The 26,332-nt window shown below is 49.0% G+C and overlaps 2 protein-coding genes across 9 annotated transcripts in view; both read right to left on the minus strand.

Moving 5' to 3' along the window:
- Positions 1–2,298, minus strand: part of SEC14L5 (SEC14 like lipid binding 5) — a 38,855-nt gene extending 36,557 nt beyond the window's left edge. For 4 of the 5 annotated variants that reach the window (XM_055707035.1, XM_055707037.1, XM_055707038.1 and 1 more), the window contains exon 1: positions 2,175–2,298. The gene's annotated coding sequence lies outside the window, so the exon portion shown is untranslated. The remainder of the gene's footprint in view (positions 1–2,174) is intronic. The other variant, XM_055707034.1, reaches the window with a different exon arrangement.
- Positions 2,299–2,536: 238 nt separating this feature from the next.
- LOC102052647 (syntaxin-binding protein 4-like) overlaps positions 2,537–26,332 on the minus strand; it is a 52,282-nt gene continuing 28,486 nt past the window's right edge. For 2 of the 4 annotated variants that reach the window (XM_014278022.3, XM_055707040.1), the window contains exons 8-22: positions 24,392–24,533; positions 24,090–24,196; positions 23,500–23,653; positions 21,791–21,863; positions 18,720–18,817; positions 16,245–16,341; positions 14,965–15,092; positions 14,313–14,405; positions 13,699–13,764; positions 13,414–13,602; positions 13,007–13,123; positions 11,736–11,785; positions 10,888–11,018; positions 9,486–9,543; positions 2,537–8,712 (exon numbers count right to left, since the gene is read on the minus strand). In XM_014278022.3, coding sequence (XP_014133497.1) covers positions 8,607–8,712; positions 9,486–9,543; positions 10,888–11,018; positions 11,736–11,785; positions 13,007–13,123; positions 13,414–13,602; positions 13,699–13,764; positions 14,313–14,405; positions 14,965–15,092; positions 16,245–16,341; positions 18,720–18,817; positions 21,791–21,863; positions 23,500–23,653; positions 24,090–24,196; positions 24,392–24,533 — 1,609 coding nt within the window. In that variant the 3' untranslated portion in view covers positions 2,537–8,606. The remainder of the gene's footprint in view (positions 8,713–9,485; positions 9,544–10,887; positions 11,019–11,735; positions 11,786–13,006; positions 13,124–13,413; positions 13,603–13,698; positions 13,765–14,312; positions 14,406–14,964; positions 15,093–16,244; positions 16,342–18,719; positions 18,818–21,790; positions 21,864–23,499; positions 23,654–24,089; positions 24,197–24,391; positions 24,534–26,332) is intronic. The other 2 variants (XR_008731728.1, XM_027801878.2) reach the window with 2 other exon arrangements.

The following is a 26,332-nucleotide window of genomic DNA, read 5'->3' on the forward strand; positions in this document are numbered from 1 at the left end:
AGGTGGATTCTGCAGGGCCATAGGCTTTCCTCCCCCCTTCTACAGTAAGGTGGAGAGAAAGTTGTGTGACGTTTCCTCTGCCTGAAATGCCTTTCACTTAAGTAGACAATGACATAGTAGCCAATACTTTACACAATAATAAGATGGTACCAAGCTGTAGGATGTTTATTAGAGCTCTTTCACATAAGAACTTGAGAACAAGTCTCTCATAGCTCGATAGGAGGAAGCCTCAAAGGGGCTCAAAGTGCCAGCATAAGCCTTTTGTATCTTTTAGAAGCAGACATCTTCTTAGGTGGGCCTTCATCTTACACCCACCCCCCCCACGAACCACCTGTGGTGCAGGGGTGAAGCAGCACAGAGGGCTGCAAGCCAGTGGACTGTTGTGGAGCCTGGCCACCACTCTGTACACCTTGCAGAGATGCCCGGAGTCCTGTTGCAGATTATAATCAAAGACAAGCAACACAAACATTCACACAGCAACATTCACACGTTCTTTACAACACAATAAGGAACAGCCTTTTTAGCTAAGATGGGAAGAAGAAAAAGGAACAGCATACAGCATTCTGCTCTCAAAGGCTTGTAAAGCTAGCAGTTTTTTCGATGTATGTATCAAAATAAGCTCCACGGCTAATACTTCCACCCCTTCATCTCGTAAATTAATTTTCTCACCAAAGAGCCACCACTGACCTTTTATGCACAGCCACATGCTAAATCCCTGGTCCTTGCCAACCTGCAGCAGTAGATAAGCTCTCCTGAAGGAAAGCCCCTCATTCCTCACCTTGCTACTCCATAGGAAGTCACACTATGCCATTTTATCCATCAGCTCTAGTGCCAACAGTTCAATATTCAAGTTCAATTTACGCAGGGAGACATGCTTCAGCTTAACACATAAAACAAGAGCAGGTCCAGTCAGCCTGTCACTTGTCAGCGTAACAAAGCACCAACACAAAATTTCAGCTCGCCTGAAGTTTGCAGTCATTTTTCCTTGGGACACAGGTCACTGTACACGGCACACTTATTAGCCCAACGAGACAAGTGGGGCCACCAGCACAACCCTCCTCTCACCATCCGCAAGCCGATTTGACTACTTGGAGGAGTTAAGCCAAGTGACCCAGAGAACAGCACATGCTTGGTTTAACCCTGCCCTAAAGCCAGTGGGGTTTTATACAGAAGCTGACCCAAATACATCAATACATTCAGCAGCACTTTACCAGGGTCAGCCTTTGAGTTTACAAATACTTCAGGGGCAGATTTTGGGGTCTGGGTGGTTTTTTTTTTTTGTGGGTTTGTTTGGAGTTTTTTGTGTATGTGCGCGGGTTAGGTGGGGTTTGTTGTTTGCGGGTTTTTTTGTGTGTTTGTTTTGTTCGGTTTAGGGTTTTTTTTTGTTTGTTTGTTGGGTTTGTTTTTTTGTTTGCTTTGCTTTTTGGCCTGGTGGGTTTTTGACGCTGTTGTTGGCGGGGGAGGGGTGTTGTTTGGTTTTTGGGTTCTTTTTGATTTGCAGGCCCAGCGAGAGCACAGCCACCACCGGGGTGCCGGGGCAGGGGATGCCGCCCACACACAAAAGGCACCGGGGTCCCACTGGCGGCCCCCTCCCTGCACCCCGCGCGTGGGCTGCTCCGGCCCGCACCACTGCCAGCGAGGGGCCAGCCAGCCCCTACCCAGCTTCCCCTAAACGGGCTGAAACCACCAAACTTTTTTTTATTTATTTTTTAAATTAACCTGACCGCCCCCCAGCTGGCCCAGCCTGCCGCTCACCGCCCCCCCCCGGGTTTTTACCCGCTCCCTCCCAGTCCCCGCAGGATGATGACCCCGGCCCCCCGCCGTACAGGTAACGGCCCCCGTGCCCCCGCACGAAGGGCCCGGGCACACGGCGGCCGCCCCTCAGCCCCCCGCGCCGGGACGAACCTGACAGGGCGGCCCGGAGGGACCGCTGAGGGGCGGGCACGGGGGAGAAGGGGGTACAACGGGAGAACGGGGAGCCGAGAGGGGGAGAACGGGGAGCTAAGAGGGACGGCTGAGGGGGGGAGAACGGGGGGCTCGGGGAGGGGTCTAGGAGGGGCAGAGCGGGGGGCTGAGGGGGGGAGAAGGGGCGACAGCGGGGAGCCGAGAACGGGGAGGGGAGGGTGGGACCTATAGTGCCCGACGCGGCCGCCCCCCGCCCCACACCCCCTCACCGCGGAACCCGGCCGGGCCCATCCCGGGCTGCGCTGCCGCCGCCGCTGCTGCCGGCTCCACGCGCCGCTTCAACCGCCGCGCGCCGGCCCCGCCCCGCCGGCCGCCCCGCCCCGCCCCGCGGCGCCGCAGAGCGCTGTCCATTGTGCTGCGCGGCCCCGCCCCGCGCACGTGCCCCCGCCGCCATGTCGCGGCGCGGCGCTGAGGCGAGGCCCGGGCCTGGGGGTCGGTGCGGCGGGGCCGGGTCCCTCGGCCAGCGCGGCCGGGCCGGGCGGCGGGGCCGGGGCAGAAGGGCCTGGCAGAGCATGGTACGGCCACCGCAGCAGTGTGGCCACAGGCTTTAGCAGGAGGTTTCGCACTGGCTGCCTGCTGGGCTGTAGCCGCGGGCCTGGCACTGCAGGCCGAGCGGGGTGGCTCACGGGATGTAGTGGGGTTTAACTTAGGACTGTTTTCTGCCTTAGAACAGGAGGTGTGCAGGGAGATGGGCTCAACTTGGCCTACAGGGCAAGCTTCCCGAGCTGTCATCTGTTCGTTGCGGAGGAGGAACCCACTCAGGTCTGGGCTGGAGGAGGCAGAGCCACAGCTTGTCCTGGGGCAGATCAGATCTTTGTGAACCAAGATGCCTGATCACGTCAGTCCTTAAACTCTTGTCATTGCATTGTACGGAGGTTTGCTTTATTATGGGACTCATTGCACAGCTACAAACTCAACACTTCGAGCAAACGTTCCCGTAACTAAATTCTCCCTTAGGTAACAGGTAATCATCCAGCTCTGTGGCGTTGAAAAGGGTGCTGGGGTGTGTTCTGACCTCTCAGCCTTTTTTTCTGTCACCATCTTTGAATAGCTGTACATTGTTTCATGAACGCTGGGGAGATTGCGCTTGTGCTGTGCTTTGGAGTGTATGGTGAGGCTGGACTCTGTTCATCGAACCGTGAGGCTGTAGCAGGTAGTTGTCACCACCTGGTGAGGGTCCTTGAGAACACGGCTCTACTGGAAGAAAGGATGCCTGTGTAGCCACTTTGGGGCAGGAGAGACAGCTGCTGAGCAGGTGCATGGTCCTGGGTGGGAGGAGCACATGCCATCAAGGAGTGATGGAAGAGCAGGATGTGGGAGACCAGCCTGCAAAAACCAGCACCTTCAAAGCCTCCTTCCAAGATCTCCCTAGGGACCAGCTGCCACTTTGCATGATGTTATTGAAAAACATCGCACTCACATTTAGTGCTGCTTTTTCTTTTCCTGTCTCACCAGTTCTAGCTGTAGAGCATCCCCTTATCTGGGCAGGCATTTCAGGAAGCTGCAGTCATATTTCTTATCAGCAATATTTCCTGAAATGCTGTCTCAAACTGAGGAGACCAGCCTGACGCTGCTCTGTAAACAACAATCCCACAGAGCTGTCAAATGTCAAAGCACTCAAGGCTGCAGCCTGCAGAATCAGAGCAGGCAGCTTTTCCTAGAGACCTTCACAGCACAACTGGGCATTGAAAGCCACAAAGTTACCCAAAGCCTGCAACATCTATGTTCACTGTATAAATAAATGCTGTCTTTTCCCATTTGGAATGCAACTTTTTTTCCAGACAAATGGTATTTCTCTCTCATTCCTCAATCACTGTTAAATTTTCACAGAGAAAACAGAAAAAAATAAAATACCATTTCCGTCTTCTTGCTACAAAACTTACACCAGCCCATTACTACTTTGTGACCTAATTGCAGTAGTTTTCCTTTGGTTCTAACCATAAAAGCTGGTCGAGATTCTGGCAAGTAACATCCCATCCTTTCCTCTGCTGGGCAGCCCTGACTGTAACTCCTGTTTTCCAACAGATAATTTCTCCTGTCGCCAAAAGATCACCATGGCATTTTCCGGTGTCAGTAGGCTACATTTTCCCTTGACACAGAGCCAACTCTTCCCTGGCATTCCCAAGGGCCATGAAGACTCTTGCTGTCCTTCCACCTGCTAGGACTGGGTGCTTGCCTCGAGGGCTGGCGTTCAGCCCTCGGTATTTCTCATGGGAGCTGCTCAGAAAGAAGTTCTCACCCCACAGCAGCCCAGCCCAGGAACTCCTGCCAGTCCCTGCAGTTAGGAAGGAGAGCGTCTGCCAGGAAGGACGTCTGGTCTGGAGATACCATTCAGCCTCCACTTCCCCCATTGCAAACTCTCTCTTCCTCCTAACTTTTATGCCTTAACTGTGGGCATAAATTTGAAAACCTCAAGATTCAAGTGAGCTGGTGCATCATGCACAGAAAAAAAACTTACAGGGTTTGTTCATGGTATTGTAACTCCTATTTACCTCATTACGAAAACAGTTGACCTCTGAAGAAGCTGCAAAGGACATTTCTGGCAATGCTGTAGTCAGCCAGTCCAGAAAATTCTCTGGTCTGTCTTGGAGGTGCTGGGGTACTCAGGCCTGTGCAGAAGAAAGGTCACGGTGTAGCAGAAAGGCAGCATCATGCAGCCAGCCTGGCTCTTTCTGCACTGTCACACTAAGGTGCTTTCCAGCCCTCCTTCACACGTGTTCAACAACCCTTAGAAAATCGGCATTGTTTAAACATTAAAGAGTGTCTTTAAAAATTCAGCAGCAAAGTTCACCTGCTTTTTAAAGCCATATTTAAAGTGGCGTGGAAGTGTATTTCGACTGTCTGGAACTGGGCTTTGGTCCAGCCCATGTCACTGAGTGGAACTGGGAGAAAGAGGAGGCTCTGCAGCCTCCAGCACTGGGAGCAGACACGTTAGTCTACTCCACAGCAGTGTTCAGGGCTAGCTTTCACCTCTGCTACCCCTACATCTCTGTAGAGAAGCTTTTTAGCATTTAACCTAGCTCTGTTTCATGAAAGTTAAGCAAAAGTTGGATCTGTTGTTTTGAGAGCCAATAAAAGTTAAAATGTTGAGGCTTTCTTCACTGAAAAGATGGATCAGCAGTACCTCATACCACACCATTCGCCAGATCCTTTTGTGTCAGAAGGTTGCGCGCTGGATCCTGTGGGTCCCTAGGGCTTTGCCTTCCCCACACCACTCAGAGAAGCTGATACTGTCAGTCCCATTTTTTTTCTCATGCAAAACTGAGCTGAAATGTGCTGCCCAAGGTCACACAGTGAGGTGGCAGAGATCACTGGCAGAGACGAAACTGGAGATCAGACGAGCTCTAGTCCAGCACATTTACAGCAGATTCCGTTACGTTACCCATCAGACTGCAGATAAACAGTGTGCTAATGGCTCTCTGCTACATTCACCTTTCAAGATAATACCTAGGTGGCTACCTGCCCAACCTTCCCCTTTTCTGCAGCTGTTAAAATAGCTAGATAGTCAGATCTTGGTTTGGTTTTTTGTGTTAGGGAGAGAGGTCTCCCAACCTCTGACCCACCAACACAGTTAAGAACTGAATTTCTGCTTTGCATAAGAAAAGTACAAAATAAAACCATCACATCAGTGATACTGAAGCCCCAAAGCTTCCAGGTCAACAGCTGACCACGCTGATGCTCTTTAAATGCATCTTTATGAGCTTATACCCATATAATATGTTGAACGTGGTCTATTATGTCCATTTATGGGGTCTGTTTGTGTTTTCTCCGGTGGCTCATAAAATACTTGTCATTGTCCATCTTATCCACTCAGGAAGATGTAATACCATGCAAGACTCATTTTTATCAGAAATACTCTTCCTTCTCTTCCTCATTTCTGTTCAGTCATACTGGGACCCTCTCAGACAGATACAGCACATTGTGACAGCAGCACATCTCCACAAGCTTACAAGCAAGCCATAATACTGCAAATGAAGACAGAATTCAGCTCTCTACTAGACAGGCCCTGCATGAATAAAATGCATCCTGTTTAAATGTCATATTCCCTGACTTCTCTGCACTGTTTGCTCCTTTATGCATTTCCCGTTTTGCCTCTTGGAAGCTCCGTGAGGAGACATCACCCCGTGACTTGCTGAGTTCTGCCCAATTCCACTTGCCTTGGAGTAAAGCATGACACAAGTTTGTTATTCTGGGTCACCGAAATCAACATCACCTCCAGGAGCACAACTCTCATCCTAGCTTAGCTTTCAACATTGCTCTGAAAACGTAGCAGTTAATAACACCACTATTAATAGAGACTGGAAAGGTTTCTGTGCTTGAAGCAGAGGCAAAAGGAACGTGATAAATTCAAAGAAAATAATGGAGACCAGCTAAGAAATCTGACTGCTTTGGAAAGCACACAATGCTTGGTCCTTGCTTGATGCAAGGATCTCCCGTGGCTGATAGGAACCTGGAGGATTTCTCTTCCAAAGAGGTTGCCAGTAAGCTGAGAGTGCAGAACTGTCTGGGCTTTTTAAAAGGTTAATATCTTCACAGCTCTTTTACTAGCAGACAGCTCAGGATACAAAAAATACAGCAGCCCTGGGTCAGCATCTTGTCGTTTCCAGCCTTTGCCATGTGTTAGCATCAACTGCACAATGTTTGTTGTGGTTTGCCAGGCTTGTCTCATCCAAGCCCTCACCTCACCCGCTGCGATACTTTTATACAAAATTTTCTCTCTTGGGACATTAAAATACAAATCACTTGACTATGGAAGCAACATTGAGTATATTCTCTTTCAGACCATGCAGCTGACCCTGCTGGGATGGGACTGGCCTGTACCCTTCCAGCACAGGTGGGGCTCAATACTCGTATTTTGAGAAAATCACATGATCACAAAACTGTTGACTTCCACAAGTTTGGCCTAAATAGTTCTGTTTTCCCCATAACATGTTCCTTTTCTACCAGGTTTCTGAAGCGCCACTGGGTATACGTAATGACACAGTACGGCTGAAGACCTGCTACTTCCCAAAATCTTGTTTGTACTGTTCTCTGGCAAGTGTGGTGAGCAAGGGCTGGAGACATCTCCCTAGGATGCAACCTCCAGCCAAATGTCTTTTGAAGACACCCTGCTAGGAGCAGATTGGTACCTGCCATATAACCCCAGGGAACTGGAGATGTTTTTCCTAGAGACAGGGTACACCAAACTGGTGAGACTGGATTTTGCTCTGTGCACCCGCATCTGTCTTCTTGCAACTTTGCCCTGCCTATATAACATACAAGATGAGAACAAATCCATAGGGCTAGTAACTCCAGTATTTGCTACCACTCCATCAAAACAGAGAACACTGGGGAACAAGATATTAACCATAGGGTATCCCAAGATTAATGTTTTTTTAAAAAGTATCTCCTTCCTGGGAATATTCTTTGTGAGTGGTCCAAAGAATTAAGTTTCCTTTTAGAAGTCTTTTAATATATATTCTGAGGCATGCATTCAAAAGATTTAATTTACCTTGAGCTATGAAATTAAGTTTAACCAAAATTTCAGACTGACTGTTTATGCAGCTGTGAAGTTTCACCACACAGTTACTGTTTTAGCAGTCCAGCAATATCTTTTGAGTGCAGTAGTTACCGGGGAGGGTCATGATTTTTCCTAAGCCTTTATTTTAGGCTATAAAGGAGCACATGCATTGAACTCCCACAAAGGAGATTTGAAGTAATCAAAAATTCTGTGTAAAAGCCAGAATGCACCCCATTTTCATGCAACTTCTCAATGCATCTTGCTAGGAGCTGCCAAAATGAGAGGGAGGAAAAAAAAGGGCTCAGGCAGGGTCTTTGTCCCAGAGATGCTGAACGCAGCAACTGCAATCAGAGCCCAGAAAGCAAACGCCTTGTGAGTAGTGTTTCCATTTTATTTTCCAGACCTTCTGTTCATCTTGGATCTCTACCCCATTCATTGCTATCTTGCAATACAATCTTGCATCACGTGTATCTAATTTCCAAGTGTCACTGCAGGCTTTATTGAGCTACGTTCACTATGTCCTCTCTTGCATTCCAGGGAGTGCCTAGTGCTCAGCAATAGATGGCCACCGGCAGCATACAGCTGGCTATCTCTGCACTCTGTCCAGCCACTCGCTGAGATGGCACTTTCCCTTTCAAGCATTGCAGCTGGGATAAGCTATACAAAAAGAATAAAAAGAGAAATACCTATCCCGAACAGCTAGGACGCTACAGATTAAGCTGCTTTGATTACAGTTGCTAAATATACTTTGGTTTTTCAAATGAAACACCAAAAGGAATCTGTTGGAGACCCCTGAGTCCCTCAGGTACGTTCATGCTCCTCTCACTACCCAGAATACAAGCTCTAAAAGGCTGCCAGTGAAATCCAGGCCCTTGTAGCCTCTTGAGAATATTTTTTCCTATAAAGCTGCAAAACCGTGAGCAAATAGCCTTGTATGATAACTCAGAGGTAGACATGCAGGGGAGGTTGCTGAAAAAGTCTTGGGTAGTCAGGAAGAATTAGTCTCGTGTTAGAAAGCTTGTTGCTCGGTCTGGTTTGCCTGGAGGTGGAAGCACTGGTGGTGTGTCCTTCCCCTCTCCCGGCCCAGGAGCAGCTGTGTTACGGACAGCGCGGCTCAGAGCGTGGGCAAGCCGTGTGAGGTTTATGTAGGCGGCTTAGGCAGTTCGTTGGTTGAGCTTGGTGGCTGCGGTTGATCGCTCTTGGTCTGGCTTGCAGGAGGGGGCCACGTGGTCTTCTGATGAAGATGGCTGAAAACGAGAAAGAGGTTTTACATAGTTTGGGAGAAGGACGCAGAGGATAACATGATGACAACGCCCGTTAGGAAAGACGAGTGGGCCACGGATCTCGTATGGCTAGTGGATAGTGCTGGCCACCTGTTTTGTCTGAGAATGCTCTTCATAACCTTGAACTCGTGGTTTGCAAATGCCTGCTTTTTACCTAACTAAAAACCTGTGCTGTCAGATCTTCAGCTCGAGTTAAGGTGATCAGCTAAGACAGTAGATGTTTAGGTCTCAAATTGCCCTTTCAGCAGATATATTTAGGACATGGCTCGGTTAAATATAAGCCATTTAAGAGGTTTTAGGGAAATTCTTAAGATACTGAAGGTCCAAAATAAAGCTCCCCTTGGCCAGGGCTTCACAGCATCTTGATACCACAACATAAAAGATGACACATTCAGTGATGCTTTTTTCCTTCCTCAGAACTCACAGTGGTCTAAAAAATGCCAGCTAGACAAGCCATAGAACTGCAAATTCCCATCTGGCCTGAAGGAAAAAGAACATTTCAGAGAACAAAAGAGAGATTCAGGAATTCACACTGTACTTCACTGTGCAGGGTGGGAAGTCTCTTGCTGTCTAGGAAGAGACGTATTTCTCTCATATGGCCATCTGGAGGCCTCTACTAGATTATCAGGTTAAAAGTCATCGAGCAAAAAATTTGATTAAAAAGCCCAACAAAACAAACAGGAATTGTTAGTATGTGTGTTGTCAAATTTACAGACCATGGCAGTTTTGACACCTACTCCTTGTAATTTGGGATTCCTTCAGCAGGCAGGCACTGGTCCCTGTCACATGGCAAAGCTGCAAATGTAAGCACACAGCCAAGTATAAGTGAAGGGTTAGCAAATATGCCCAATGCAAGTAGCACATTATGATTATGCACATTTAAATGATGCAGGAACTCTGAAAATGCTGACATGCTCATGTATCAGAGGTACTCCTTAAAGGCTACAATTATTTTCCTTGTGTCTTGTACTTTGAGACAAAGACAACGCTGGACCATGGCCATGTTTAGCTGGCGAATAGCATCAAAGAGTAAGGACGGGGCACCCGTTTGGGGCTGTACGCTCACCTGATCGTAACACGGAGGAGATCAGAAACTCTCCCTTTGCATGGAAGGGGACAAGCGCGGGGTCAAATAACTGCTGCCAAGAAATGTTTGTGGCTCACGGACTAAACTCAAGAGTCCCAGGTCGGGAAAGCTAATTCAGACTCCATGGAGCTAGGTGCTGTTTCTCTGATTTTCTCCCATCCACAAACATGGGAGGGGAAGGGTGTCTAGCCTGATTTGTACACCAAGAAAACAGGGAGATTACTGCTCCCCCCTGCTCGGCATTGTTGGAGTCATAGCTGGGTGGTATAACGAAGGCTTGGATCCCTGGTTCAAAGCTATTGAGAAACTGGACAGGGTCCAGCAAAGGGAGCCTGAGGGCTCCTGACCTGCAAGGAGGGGCTGGGGAGGGCTGAGGGAGCTGGGCTTGTTCACCTGGCAAAGAGAAGGCTGAGAGGCAATCTCACAGCACCCACTCCACTTCAAGGGCAATTAGAAAGGTGTTGCAGCCAAGCTTTTCTTGGCAGTGGCAGACAACATAACTGGAGGCAGTGGCCACGTAGTGCACCTGGAGGAGCTCAGACTAGGTGCTGGGAAAATCTTTTTCATGGAGCATAATACAGCACGGGAACACAGTATCCAGAAAGGCTGTGGATCTCCATCCATGGAGGCTGAAAGCACAGCTGGCTAAACCCACTGCAGACCTCATCCAGTGTGATGGTCCTAACTGGAGTAGAAGAGTTGCCTCCTGATCTCCCAGTCCCTTTCAACCAGCATTTCTACAATTCTGTGAAACCACCCTCCTGCCTGTTAGGTTTTTTGCCCTGGATAAATGCCTTTCCTGTGGCCCTGGGCACAAGTCACACCCTTTGACTCCTTACACTGCAAGTCTGCATTTCAGATTCAAAGATGAGTCACATGGATACACAGAGGGCAATTACATCTCGGTTAGCATCAGAGAATCAGGTACACGTATGGGAGGCTTAACTGGTATGACAAAAAAATATGGAAGGTGGTGGAAACTGTAAATAACACTAACAGACATCCCAGAGACTTGTTTGGATTCAGGTTTCTCCAGGTAATTTAGTACTTACCGTCCTTGTTCGAGAGGATTGGCGCTAACAGTTCTTTAGCTTCTGATAGCAAAAGTTCAACAAGATCTGAAGATGGAAGAGATGTATCTGAGACTGCGTCTGTTTTATCCTCTTCTCTTTCACTGTTGGCTCTTATAAATATGGAAAGTGCCATCAATACTTCTATCACAGAATGGTCATTGAAAATCCTGACCAGCTTCTTGTGAAAGGATATTTTATGTAAATTCTGTGTATTCAGGGGGGATTGTGTCGTGTCTCAATCGCTCAACAGCACAGGAGACTCTTTTAGACATACTTATCAATGGGACAGCGACCTTTCAACGATTTAATCAGTTAAAAACACACAGTGAGTTTGATATACTTTTTTCCAAGTGATAGGAGATAGGCTCAGGTTGAAGGGAGGGAGTCCAGAAGCCTGAAGTCTATTTCTGCACGCATTCATGCAGTTGAGAGCCATGCTGGCTCTTTGCTTACACTCTGTCCATTACTGTAACTGCTAATACAAAAGGACACGGTCCTAAAGCCAAAACCTGACTTATCTTAGGAAAAGCAGGCGGGTCAAAGCCTGCTTCTTTGAAACAACCTGCTTAGGGTCTCTGCTAACAAGAGCAACTTAACCAGGGGAGTGTTTCAGCTACTCATTCCTAAAAAAAACCTGAACAGAGACCAACCCCGCCAAGTACCAATCCATCAGCAGCCTCCAGATGATCTTTCTCCCATGGTTTCACTTCCAAGCAACAATATGTTTAGAAACTCTGGGTAGGTTACATGTGAATCACCTTCCCCAGAGAAAGGTCAGAAAGGACATTTCATGTTGCTGTTCACAATTTCCAGAAGCCATCTCCTACCTTTTCTCATCTGGTAACTGACTGGGGGTGCTCAGGACCTTGTGAACATTCTGCCATGCAACAAAAAAAAGAGAAAAAAAAAAAAGGTTTCAAAGTTGTAGGAATGAATAATTCCTGAGAACAAACCCCATGGGTTTTTCCTGGTGATCAGATTTAATATGACAGTAATCAGCTTCTGCTTATTCATTGCCCTTGAAGCAAGTATCTCAAGGCCTTTTGCAACTTAAGCAACATTCACAGCCTATGCAAATATACAGACACATATAAATTATGCATTTTAATACCAACACTAAAATATACAAAATGCAACATAAAAATACTCTTCCAAAGAACAATTTTGCAGGCTACGTTTCAGCAAGCCTTTATCGTCTCTACTAGCAATCCCCGGTTTCTGGATTGTAGCTGCACGTGTAAGCTCTCATTACCATGCACAGTTAATGAATTCTCAAACACTACTGAGGGATGTATAAAAAAAGGAAGATATTTCGCTCCAGTGGTCCAAATCCTGTGATGTGTGACCCTGGGGCCAAGTCAAATTCATTTCCAAAGTCTGGCCCCAACCCGCAGCAGCACATGGTGCTGCAGGTCTAGAAGCGGTGTAACGCTTCCTCCTCTGAGGCAGAGGATGCAGCACCTACGCTCCTTTCACTCCACCGTTTCCTATTGATTTCAAGAGCTCTTGGGACAGGCTACTAGTAGCTGTAGCAGATATGTTGAATGCTAGTGCTTCCCGTGCTGGCCAGTTTGCTAATTATACAAGTTTGTATTCCCGATACAGGGAGTTAAGTGGAAGAACAGTCAATTAAAAGACTAAAGCAATTACGTGTGAGATTTTGCAGGAAATCGGGGTGGGGGGTGGGAAAGCACTGGAAGAGCAAAGCCACTCTTCAAGTTCACACTTGTTGTATAGAGAAACAACCGTCAGTTGTACAGAGGGAAGGTTAAAACACACGTTTTTGGCAGCAGAGGTCATAGAGCAGCCTCAGCTAGAGCATTACAGGGGGACTGGGGAGCTGGGGACAGCAGAGCCACCAGGCACAACCTGCACCACGGTGTTTATGCAGCTCTCAGGTAGATGAGTGTATGTTATTAGTTCATTCCCTAGTTTCTCCTAAACAACAGACAGTGCCTTTTCAGGATTAATTAAATAAATAAATAAATAAATAAATCTCTTGCTCATGGAGCAGGAAGTTATTTGGACTTGCAAAATCACCCTTAAGGTAAGAGGCCACAGTGATGCCACCAGCACTGGGGGCGGTTCAGCTCTTCACCTGCACAAACAGGAGCAGTTTCCTATTGCAGATCTCCAGGCGCTTCCGTGAGACTTCTGATTTTCGTAACTGGCCATCAGCCAGCGACAACTGTCTTTTCAGTTCCAGGATGTCCTCCTGAGGTGGGGCCAGAGGGAGAAAAGAAAGGTGATGATGATGCTCTAGCCTTAGCTTTTGGAAACACCAAATTATGACATTTGCTACCAACAGAAAACCACTGTCCTTTTGGAATAGACAGTGGGAATTACACAGATTAGAACACAGACCCATGCTGGCCTTGTGGTCATGCATGACAAACGATGTGTGTGCTATGTTCATTTTCTCCTTTACAAACAGAAGGAGGGGGACCCACAGAAGAAGGGCAAGGAGGGATGTGGGTTTTTTCCCAGGCTGAGGGGTTGCATTACCTCTATTTCAGAGACGTGCTTTGCTTTCTTCCCTGCCAACTGCATCTTCAGTTCTGCAATTTCAGCTTCCAGCAAGTGGATCACTTCCTCATAGTCCTGCTCTGCACTGTGAGCCTGTCTCTGCACGACCTCAGCCATCTGCAGCTTGCTGTGCAGTGTCCGGTTCTCCGAGAGGAACCCCAGTGCTTTCTGGAAGCAGTGAGAGGTTGTGGTGAATGCACCACATATCCCTCAGCTGCCAAGCATCAAAACCACCCCAAGGCTCTCAGCAATCTCTTCACTAACCTGGTTCAGTCTCTGAAGCTCATCTTCCATTGACTTCTTGCTCTTCTCCACCTCTTTCAGGAGAGACTATGGAAAATATTGTGGCCGGATTAGAAGCAGCAGGCAATAGGACATTCTCTAGAAGACGCCCTAGTCTTGCAGACCCTAACCACCAGAATAATATTTTACGGAAGCAGTTGTATGCACTCTACCCCACCACAGCGCTTTTTGGGCTGTGACCTGCACACCTGCAGAAATCTGCCTGGACACAGCTGTGGTGCTATGGCCGCACCAGCAGCCTGCACCTGGGTCAGGATGGGAGGGCAGGTGGTGCTTCTCTTATTCATGGACTTGAATTATTTCTGTCGCACGTTTTTGTATTTCTACATATTTACTCACTTCTAAAAAGTGACTGCATACTTTCAGTGCAATAAGTTTTCATTTGAGGTTGAGAGCACGAAAGAGGCAATTAAGGAGAACCAAGGGTGAGAGCCTCCTTTTTCACGAGGAACACACAGAATGCAAACTGGTGACTTTTTAAGAGGGACAGGCTACACCATTACCCTCATGTACAACTACAGCGAGCTACAGCAGAAGGCAGCAGCCAAGAAATCTGCTCAGAGGAGAGGCTCCACCTTTAGCCTTCGGACTTCTTGCCGCAGATCCATCATTTCCAGTTGCAGCTGCTCCAGCTCCTCATTGCCATTACAGCTGAGAGAGTCGAAGGTCTGCAAGGCAGAGGGACAGACAGCATCATGCACCACTTAGGATTTACCAAAAGCAGGGTGCTATATGGTAGGCATATTGTTTTCCATGCCCAGAATAGCGATGCATCAAAATCACTTTGAAAAGGAGTCAGCATTTTTATGCAACAGATCAAAAGGCACATTAAATACTTCAGCTGCACTTTTGGGTTTTTTTTTCCCCACAGGATTTCATTCTCTGATCCCTGACATAGCTGGAATAGCTGTGCTACAGTGAATTTTCATTATGTGAACCAGGTGAGATTAGTTGGAATTGATTAATTGTAGCTAATTTTCCTTCTGTATCACTGCCAGGCTGCATTTATTATCCCATATATATTGTTATTTCCTTATTAAAAATGAGAAGTCTGAAGTCTTTTGTAGAATTTCCTACAATAAAAATGATTAATGCATAGTCCTGCCTTCTCTTTATAACTCTAGAACAACCAGAAAACAGTAATTTAGCTTTTCCCATCTCAGAAATTCATGGTTTTCATGTAGAAGGTTCATGGATTCAATGTAGGAGAGCGCTGGACTGACTGACCGCAGAGTGGAAAGCCGACGTATCCAGCAAAGTGGCCACCTCATGCTGCGTGAAGAGCAAGGAATTGGAATCCAGACCAGCCTCGTGCAGCTCCTCCTGCATCAGATCCCTGAGTGCTTGGAGAAGATCTATGAAAAAGAATCAGTTTTTACCAAGCTAAAAGAGAAAAGTGCTGTGTGTTAGGAGAAAACACCACTGATGTTGGGGGCACCGACTGACTCCCAAGCAGAGCGGGTTTAGAGACGCCCAGCAGTCTTCTTGAACACCCCTGGGCTCTTTGGCAATCCCACCAAGCTCAAATAAGTTGTTGACAATCTTTGCCAGACTCTGGTTTTCTTACCCAATTGAAAAAAACTAAACTTTTAAAAACAACCCCCACTCCCACCCCCCCGATATTTTCATAGCAGTGTTTTCATTATTGTATTCTCAAATTTTTAAAATTTTAAGCCCAAACCACATTTCTCTGGCAAAAGGCACCTGCCTGCCTCCTGGCACCAGGATGCTGACTTCAACAAAAAACAACTCCATGACTCCAGCACATAGAAAAGGTGTTAAACTGACAAAAGGTGTTAAATCTGAAAATCCAGATTCATTTTGCTTTCAGACACAGAGGAAAGCACAGCGCAAGGGGCTGCATGGGACAGGAGCCGGCACAGTGGTGGGGGTCCCCAGCCCCTCCAGCCCTCAGCCCCCGGGCTGCAGCAGGAGCTGGAGCCTTTCCACAAAAGCAGCATCTTTATTGCCAGCACATTTGCCAGATACCCCTAATCATCCTTATTTCTCTTGCCACAAACTATAAAGCCAGTTGCTCTGAGGAGGGCTCATGGTTCTGTATCCCACCGCTCGCTCTGTGCAAACACACCTGTCCCAGAGGCATTGTGCTTCGTGAGCCCGTTCTGCCTGGTAGGGATGTAGCTGATGTCTTTGAATTTTTGCAAAAAAACCCAAACTTCTGTGGGCCAGATATGCTCTGGCAGGTCACAGAAAGCAGAGCAGGCTTTCATCGCCTGCGTGTCCTCTGGCCAGCTCTTGCTAGGAAAGCTGGGGTTTTAAGGAAAGCAAACCTTCCCACCGACTTTCTTTTATTCTGATTTTACATACACTTCTACCAAGTGCCTTCTTTTGTATTTGTGACTTTTCTTAACTGTTTTGAGGCTACATCAATACCCAGGCAGGTGTCTTACCTGCCACCTTTCAGCAGATGCCTCTCTCCTTTCTCAGCTGCCAGCAAAGCTACACCAAACTCAAAAAGCCGGTCACGCACAGAGCTGCCCGCTCACCTCCGTAGGCCACCGTCCCCTGTGAGTCTGTGGTCAAGTTTTGCCGTAACTGCCTCTTCTTCTCGTCAGTCACATCCAGACCGAGATACTGCAGAACCTTGAGCAGAAACAATGAACCTTTAAAAAGAAAAATACTGGAAAAGCAATGTTTTGAAGTAAGTGCTGGGAAGACACTTGGTGCTGGGTTTCTCCTGGAGGTGGCTCTCCAGGCAGCATCTCCCAAAGGAGCAGGCTTGGGCTGGATTTCCAGCCTCCTCTTTCCTACTTGTGTACAGAAATGTCTGTTCCTGAAGACACATTCACATCCCTCCAAGAACGTTTTACACTGTCTGCAATCAGGTTTGCAGCTATGACAAACTGTCAGGAGCCTTATCAAAAGCTGGTTGAGCTATAGCAGGTCTCGGTTGCCAGGAACTCAGCCTCTTCCTTTTACTGCCCAGGAATTGTGTTTGGGACCAAGGAGATAAAAGCTAGTCACGGAGTATTTCCTGTGGCAACAAGAGACATTAAAACGTTTTGCTTCTCTACTGCACCTTTTGCTCTCTTCATTCCGCCTGATGCCCTGTCTTCTGCTGATATTTATCAGTTCGACCCCAGGGCACCACACAGAAGCAGGTAAGCCTGTGCAAATGCCACTTCACTGCTGGCGGCAGCAAGTAAGTCTTAAAAGACGAAGTCGAGCTCAGCAGACTGTGGGAAAGAGCCCGAGTTAAATGCTTGCCTGTCCCAGGCTGCACACACAGCTCCCGCTCACATGCCTGCAGCACCCCGGCACGGTCCCCTGCAAGGGGGCTGGAGCCAGGTCCTTGATTGCATTCCTATCACCTCCAAGCCCACGGGACCCATCCGCACCCATGCGCTGCCCATTTGAGTCCCACCTTTGCCCACCACCCTGTGCAAGGCGGTGCTACAGGCTCCCGGGCTGTAGGATGCTGATGCTGGCACCTTGCCGACGTTTGGCCACCCCAAAACCATCTCAGGTTGTGCCGGTTGGTGGGCATGTCCTGACCCTGGCACTGCTGCAGCTGCCCGCGCATAACGCTGGCTTTTAAAAGGGGAAGCCAAGCGCTCCCCACTCCCCTCCCACCAGAGAGGAGCTGATTTTATACCCGTGACGAGCAGAGGTCTCTGCGAAAATGCAATCCTAAATCCCGCTTTAGGAGAATTATGCAGGTTTAGAAGAAAAGTTCCTGCTTGCACGCTGCCCTCCGGGGAGGCGAAAGCAGCAGGAGGGCGAGCGCTGCGCCTGCCGTGGGGTGGCAGCAGGTGCTCGCTGCATCGGGCCCTCCCTGGCATCCCCCGGCCCTGCAGAAGAGGCTGCATTCCCACGCTCCCCCCTCAAATGCCCGCGGTACCAGGAGGGGGGGACACGCACCCCAAAGCCAGACTGAGGGCATGGCCCCCCGGGGGGGTCTTGGTGAGCAAACGGGCAGCCCCACTCCCTGCCCTTTGGTGGTGCCCGTGGAATAGATTTTCCGTAAAATTAGGAAAGGAGGCTGGATCCTCGGTGAGATGTCTCGTCCTTCAGCCTTCCCTCGCCCACGCCTGGCTGCCCGAGGTCACCCCCCCGGCGACAGCAGCACCGGAAAGTTTGGAGGGCAGCTGCCTCCACCTGCAGCCCTGAGCTGAATGCATTACATCCCAGGGAGGCGCGACTGCCAGAAGAGACTTCTGGAGCTCCCCGGAGCTTTGAAAAATAGCCAAGATGAGCCAAGGTGTGTTTAAATGCCCCTTCAGTCACAACGAAGATGTTTCTTGATGCTTCCTTCTCCATTTTTACCTTTAGAGGCTGGACCCAACCTCCAGCAAACTCGACTTAAAAGCTGAGACCCGATTTTTTGTGTTCCAGACTCTTGGTAATAAATACAGTTTGGTGGCTGACTCTCATGCCTCTATCTCAAAAAAACAGATTAATTAATTAATTGTAGCATGTGAGCAGCGTGATGCTAATAAGGAAAGCAATTTTCTGAGTACTCTGCGCTCCGCATTGCCCGGGCTACCGCCGTTCCCAGCACAGCCCAGTCGGTATCCTGGGGAGGTGAAGGGGAGTTAGGCTGGAGCAGGCTGTTCGGTGGAGGATGGGCTGCCTGCAGATCAGAGCCCTGATCAAGTGCTACAGCTTCATTCTGTGCAAACAGGCAGGCTCCTTCTCTCCAACTATATCTATTCAGGTTTGCATTTTTTTTAATCCCTCCAAAAAACAAGCAACGCAGTGACGCCCATGCTGGTACCTGGCGTGGTCTGCACATGCCTAAGTGCAACATTGGTGCAAGAATCAAAGCTGGAAGGTCTTGATCTGCTCTTTCACAGCAAAGGAACACAAGGGGAGCATTCAGGTAAGCTCATTGTGTTTGCCAAGGATGTGGCAGCTGTAAGCAAGGAGGTGTGGCACCAGGGGACACCTCTGCACAGCACACCTTTGGGGGAGGACTGAGAGGAGACCTGGCTTCGGGGTGAGGGACCAGTTCCACTTACCAGCTCCAGTTTCTCATCCTTGAGCCGGACGTTGGGATCCAGCGCTACTTTTGGTTTGGTGCCTGAAGCTGCTTTATGATTAGATGCTGAAGCAGGTGCTGAAAAAACAAAAAATAAATGTTAATGGAGGAACACTGCTTTAGCTTCTTTTCTGCTTTAGCAGGGGGTTGGCCTAGGTGATCTCCAGGGGTGCCTTCTAATCCTGACCATTCTGTGAGTCTGTGAACACCTGGGCAGAGGAAAGAGGTGCCCACAAAACAAAATTCAGAACTCCTGTTGAATGAAATACAATGTGTGTGCAGCAGGCCAAAAATCAAAGACCAGGATTTACTAAATCTGGTCCTGGAAGGCTGGACTAGGCCACCGGTGAAAAGATTGGATACTGGGGCAAACCCGTACTGAAACTGGGCTTCAGCATGATTTGAGATCGGACGTTTCATCCCAGGACCTAGGACTGCAAAAATAGCACTTTGGAAATTTCCAATCATAAATTTTTGTGGAGTCTTGGGGTCTGTAGTTATGGTGATCTGTGGAAAAAAAGCAAAATCTGCCTGGCTCTTGTTTTCTCTAATGGACTAAGCAAACCGAAACACAACATGTTATAAAATGCAGCCCTGGCCTTAATAGCACTCATGGGAAAGGGAACTGATGGATTAAAAGCAATGTGGGAGAACACTGGTGCAAGACTTTTTCCCTCCCCAAGACTGCAAAAAGCCTTGAACCCTTTTCCCTCAGTGGGGTAGGAAGGTTTTTCTGGGTAGAAGGAGCCACGTGCATCGTGAAGCAGACACAGAGGGAGAAAGAGGCCCGAACGGCAGGTGCTTTGCTGGTGAAAAGCTGCCATCAGACCAGAAGAGCCAGCTGCTGGCAGATGGCTCATCCTCACCAGCACCGCCTTCACAGCTGGAAGGGTGCAGAGCGAAAGCCCTGCTGCCATGCCCTGCCACCTGTGCTCCCCCAGCCCTGGAGGCAACCCCACCTTTTCCATTACAATTAAGCCTTGTCCATGAGGAAGTGTGACATTCCCCAGGAAGAGGGGTGCAGAAGGCATTACCCACCGGGAGCTCCCCTGCCGGACTCCAGCAGGGTCAGGGGTGCTGTGCCGGCACCCCCGCTGCCTGCCCACTCGCCGCTTGTCCTGCTTGCCCTCGGGCTGGCAGCCTACACCTGTGACAAAAGCCCTTCTCCTGCCAGTGGCACAGGATTTGCCCAGGTAGCAATTTCTTTCACCTTACTGGGACCCAATTGATATTACAGGAAGCTCTGTCTTGCCAAGCACTACTGCTCCTCCTGAACCCCCGAGCACTTCTCACCGCACGCCCACAGCCTGGGCAGGGACCCGGCGTGAGGAGGAGGCAGCGAGGAGCAGCGGAGGTGCTGCACAAATGTAATCCTCCTAATCCGGGTGTTCATCCACCCTCTAACACCAGCAGCTGGGAAGCAGCAAGAGGTAATAAGTGGGTTTGCTGGATCGGCCACCAACACTTTGCTCTCCAAGTTCAAGGGCAGAGCCATTACCCTTCCACGCATGGCTAATCAGGATTAGCTCCACGTGGCTTTGCTGTCAGCTCTGGCATGGAGATATCCAGGGCATCCACCAGACGCCCAGAGAGAGGCAGTCTCTGGCCCAAGCTCCAAGTCTGGCTGCTGCTCTTTCAGAGCCAGTTGTCTGTTTTCATGGATGACAACACTGACACAAAGCCTCCTCAGCATTTCACATTAAAAAAACTGCGTGAATTAAAATCCCCTAGCTAAATCAGGAAGCGATTAGGTCATTGCTATTTGCTGGATTGCCTACATGACCCAGGGCTTTGCTCCCTGTCACCAGGAGCTCTGGCTGTCGGTGGGGGCCACCTAAGAGCCTACCTGAGATCAAGGCTGCAGGGTGCTTGGGGCAGGGGGACAGAGCGAGGGCAGTCCCTGTCCCAGGGTCCCTGCAAGTGCAGAGCATGACAGGCGAAGGCTGGTGCCCGCTGAGCCTGCCCAAGGTGAGACGGGCACCCCTGGGAGCAGGGCACTGACGCACATCCAGCTCAGCACCGTCTCCTCCCTGTCTCTCCCACTAATCCCAGGTACAGACTAAACACAGTTTACCTCGCAATGCTCACTCTTAGCCTTCCAGATGGAAATTACAATGCAGCACAGGGATTCAGGAGCAGGGCCGGTGCCTCAGCAGCATGTGGGTGAGGAAGGGCTGTCTCGTGGCCGCGAGAATGACGGGCAGCGCTTGCTGGGGGCTCGCTGGGGGAAGCCCAGCTTTTCCTTGGGACAGGAGTAACCGTCACATCTTAGGGACATGGATGGGCTATCTGGCTGGAGGTCATCTCCCTGGACACTGGGTCATGGGGGTTACTGAGGTTTCCTGTGATCCCTAAGGGACCTGTGAAGCTGCAGAGTGGTTTGAGTTCACCCCCCATTGCTGCCATCATACCGAGTGAACAGAGTGGCTCTCTCCCACAAGAGGTGGAGGACTCAGAGCACAGAGAGAAAACACAGCAGGGAAACATATTGCAAAAAGTGAAGCTTGGCTGTAGAGAGAAATCTAACTTAATCACATCTATAAGCAGTTTCCCAGTTTGACCAACTGAGGGCATCCTTAATGCCTGTATAATGCCCAGAGTTGCTGTGTACATTATAATTATCATTATTTGATTTCTTTTATACTGTGTCTCCGAGGACCACCCATTCCCATCAGAAGGGAACGTCATCTGCAGTGAGTGAGCCTTGCAGTCTGACATGATCTTTGCATGTGTGCAAAGACACTGCTGCAAATGAATCACAGGCTGCGAATGGAAGAAGCTGTTTCCCATGGAATACCTTGGTCCTCTGAATGCCTTGGCAAAGAAATTTGCTACTACGGACAAACATGGACATAATTACTATCCATTGAGTAAGCCAAGCTGCTGTCTTCCCTCTCTCCCAGCAGGCTGAGTCTCACTGTCACCCCATTAGATTCCACTACAGCAATATGAACACTGATCAAACTTAATTTCACTGGTCACCCTCAGCACCGAGGAGCCAAGGCTGTGTTTGCCACCCCCCGAAAGAAAAAAAGTTAGCAGGACTCTTACCTGAGACAGTAAGCTCGGGTGGGCAAATGTCCGGTGACAAAGAAAGCACAGGGAAATTATTTTCATGTCTATTCTAGAAAAACAAGACAAAACAGCACAGATGGTTGCTAAGCAGAATCTGTTGGTGTAAATAAAGAGCAGAAGATTTAGGTGTTCAAGAGAGAGTAACCCATCTGGCCCATAAAGAGCAAAGGCACCACGTACACCCCTTGTGCAGATGGGCCAAAAGAGGCTCCAGAAGTTTCTCTGGGAGGACTCGGCACAGGCGCATTCCTGAGCCATCTCAAAATCTCTGGTCACCCATAGAAAAATGAGTTTGTCATTACCGTAATTGTGATTGAGAGCTGGGGATTAATTTGACCTTGTACAGTTTCTCCATAGAGGTTCTCCTAAAGCTCTGCATCCAACCCCCCAGCGAAGTCCTGGGTCTGAGTGCAGCCAGTTGTGTTATTTACCCAAAATACGTAACTATCACAGTGAGCATGGCAGGAAGGTGAGAGCAGTGCATACCCCTTCTTAAGTGCCAGGTCATGGGTGAAAGCACAAGCAAGAGAGAAAAATAGAGTCACAGGGTAGATAGGCTGAGCACCACTGAGACAGCGCTTCCACAGCTGGGAACGTCACTGCAGCGAGGGGCACAGGACTGGTGCTGAGGGCATACAGGCAGGTAGCATGGGCGCCTGAGCAAGCTTTCCCTAGCGTGGATGCCCAGACCTCATTAGAAGTCCCATCTTTTAGCAGCAAAGTGAGGAAAGGAGCAATTTAATTCCAGACGGCAGTGTGATTTTATATAGGTGTGCAACATTACAGGAGCACAGGTTCTGCTGGATGGTGAAGGATTAACTATACTGCTCGGCTCTGCGTATATGGGCTAAGGCTGCCTTTCATAACCACGTCTCCAGCCTGGTACACCCAAAAGCAACATGCATATGACACGCTTGCAAGCCCATCTCTCCACAGGGTCTGGAAACAAAGATGTTTTGTGAATGATGCTCTGTGAAAAGAACATCCATCCAGCCTTCCCTAAAGGAAGTTTACGTAGAAGAGGGCAGGAGATACACCTGGCATTGCACCCGTCCAGGAGAGGAGCAACAAATGCACCGAATCCAACCACAGACCTAAATTATTGCAAGGGTGGTGTGGTTAAATCCTGTCTCACCACACACAGCTCGAGCACTCGTCTCTGCAAACACAACATGGAGCTAGGCTGCACGGGAAGAACGAGCCTGGCTTATCATTAGACTGGTGAAGAACAGAAACAGGCTGCTTAGGAACACTGCAGATTCATCCTCATCAGAGGTCTTTAAGAACAAAGAGTTGTTCCTGCCTTTGAGTAGGAGACTAGATCAAACTGACTCCTGAGATCCCTTCCAGCTCTATGACTGGTATTGAATGAGATGCAGGTTGCTATCCACAGAAGGGTTTTGTTTTTTTAAAACCAGAGACTTCTAAAACAGGTCTGAATGCAGGCCCTGGAGAAGAAACTCCTCTCATTACCTCCACAGATCCTTCGCTGTCTCAAACCCAAGACAGAAGAAACGATATTTCAGATTGAAAATACCTGGCTGCCAAACAGGGCTACATACATCAGCGCTACAGACTTTCCATCATCCAGAAGGACTGCCATGGAGTCCCTAAAGAAGAGTTTTCTGATCAAAGAAAGATTGCAGAACTAATGTTTGTGTTCTTAGATATGAACTTCCACTTACCTCTGGGGACCTCACGTGGACCTTCAGTCTGCAGGAACTCAGACCGTTTCCCACAGCCTTTGGAGGTGGTGATGGGATGTTGTTATGAACTGGCAGTCCGGGATGCAACCGCCCCCTTCCAGGAATAAAGGCCACTTCTGTGTTTCCCTCGTGTCTTAAACAAGAAACACAGAACATTTTATTAACAAAAAAAAAAAAAAAAAAAAAAGGCACAAATTTTCAGACCTTCCATGCTTGTGGCTCTTTCTCTAGGATCATCTCACTTGAGTCCATGTGGCCCACACCAGTGTAGCTGGGTTTCCACCAGCTGCGTTGCTTGTTCGAACTCCAGTTCTGTTGCAGAACTCTGCTAGGCAGTGACAGGGGATGTTCACAAGGACCAGAACATTGGGAAGGTCTGGATTACACTTCAGGATGATCCATGCATTCAAGATTTCCTTATATGACCACCTATCAGGACCATCTTGAAGCACCATTTAGGACTGATAAGCCTCATGCTTCTTGAAGCCAAGCATTGGTATGACATGCAGGGTTTCTGCCTAAGACTCAAGAGCACAGTGATGATGACAGGAGAGGTGTTCTATGCCTACCTGAATTTGGCTTTTGCAATTATTTTTCTGGCCTCTTCATGTGTGCTGCCCACCAAAGAATCTTTATTGATAGCGATTAGTTGGTCACCAGGTCGGAGCCGACCATCCTAAACAAAGAAGGAGAAAGTCTCAATGTTGGGAAGGAATCTCTCTCTGCCCAAAGCCTTCTCCTGCAACACTAAATCTCATTAGTCTGTGCAATTTGTTATTAATCTGTTCTTAGAAAAGCTGCTTCAGAACAGCTACAGCCTCTAGGAGGGGTCCCCACAACGAAGTCACTGAGGGTCTCCACGCTGACTTACCTTGTAACAGTCACCATCTGGCATAAGCTCTTGAACATAAATCATGGGGCCGTCAGGCCTGTTGGATCCACCACTGATTGTCAGTCCCAAGCCAGAGGAGTTTGCGATGGAAATGCTCTGGATTCCTGATTCAATGGAGTAGCTGCAAGGGAGAGGTGTTAGCAGGTGACTCAAGGTGATCTGGTTGATTTTCCCATGTCGCTGAACAAACTCTGCCTGGCTTTCTTTCCCTGCACGATCCTTCTAACTTCTCCCAAACTTCTCTGCCTCTGCATCTTTTCTTCCACCCAACCTTGGAAAGAGGAGCTGAGGACCCCCATTCTCAGCAGACACTCTTCAGCATTACAAAGGCGACTGGGCTGAATAATTCCAAATACTGGGGAATACTTGTTTGCACTTAGAAAATAAAGAGAGAAGAAACTAATGGCTTAACCAGAATATATTTGACATTTTCAGGTTTTATAGCCAAAAGCACACAAAGGATCGATGTGGTTATTGTTTTAATCCAGCTAAATCACCAGACAGCAATTTACAGCTTGGCCAGCCTCAGAGCGAAGCTCAGCATACACAGCTGACTATGTCTGAATCGAGGTTTGGACTCAAAATCTTGCAAGATGCCCTAAGAGATGAGCCCTTAAGCACCTTCACAGCAATACCCGCCTCACTGTGATTTGCTTCTGTGCCAGTGCTACAGACAACTTGCCCAGTCAGGGATGGACTGCAACTGGAGCAGTTATAAGGCTGGACCCTACCCTGGAGGAGCTGCCTGCAAGGCAGGGCCCAGCAGGACACCAAGACCAGGCACAGCGGGGGGCTCCACGCTGGGAGGGGGCTGTGCAATTGCAGTGTTTGTGGGAGCAGGGATTTCACTGATCACCCATGGGCTGGGGGGCAGCGCTGCGACAGGGAGGTTTGGGGGAAGGATTCAGTGGGATGTGAGGGTCAGTGAGTCTTTTCCTCCTCATGGGCTGGGTGCAGCTGGATTTTCTCCTTTTCAGTTTTTTTCCATAGCAGCCAGTCACCAAACATTCTGCAATCTCTGGTGCTCATGTTATCTGATAATTTAAGACCCAAGGATAGCTGTGCATCCCATGGCTCATGGTGGCACCAGCACGTAACCGCCCTGTGCTCCCCAGCAGCACCATCCCCAGCAGTCAGACACCCCAGTGACAGTGCAGGGTGCTGCCAGCACCCCCCAGCCTGGCAGGGCCCCCTCAAAGAGCCAGCTGGCCTTGTGGAGGAAAGGGACTGCATTCCTGCAGCATACGTCTTAATCTCATGAAAAAACATCGCTCTGAGAAATACTTCAGGAAAACGATATCAGTGAAGGTAGCATTAAATGCCTCCGTTCAAATCAAAGTCTCAGACACTATCTGTGGTGAGAGTAAATCGTATCTGAGTCCCGTTGCTCAGTGGGATGGCTCAAGTGATGATGAGAGGCCACAACCTGGGGACAACCTGCCATGAGCAGAAGGGACAGCAGCCACACGCATGAAAGGACCCCTGGCCCAAATGACATCTCTGCAGCTGACCACCAAGGCTCAGCTGCGATCAATGGTCCCTGGTTTCAAATGGCTTGTGCTGCTCACAGGAGAAGACCACAGGGGCCTGGCACTAGCACGGGGACAAGTAGAACATGGCACAGCATGGCAGTGCTGAGCCAGGAGGCCACCGGACCAGGTCCCCTCTAGCCTATGTTGCAGCCTGGAGCGGGTTAACAGCAGAGCAAGGGTGTCTAGCTCATCCAAACCAAACCAGCTGCCAAGTAGATGAGCTGGCCTCTCCTCTGTAAGGGTCTCTCACTCCATGCAAGCAGCTTAAAGCTCTGGTGCCAAATATTTGTCCTCTGCAAATCCCTAATAAGCTGGTATTTAGCAAGAGGATTTACTGGTTCTGCAGCGAGGGCTGATTCTCTTACAGGCGACTTGGCTTGTTTATGCT

Source organism: Falco cherrug, chromosome 4, assembly GCF_023634085.1.
Source record: "Falco cherrug isolate bFalChe1 chromosome 4, bFalChe1.pri, whole genome shotgun sequence".
Taxonomy (NCBI): domain Eukaryota; kingdom Metazoa; phylum Chordata; class Aves; order Falconiformes; family Falconidae; genus Falco; species Falco cherrug.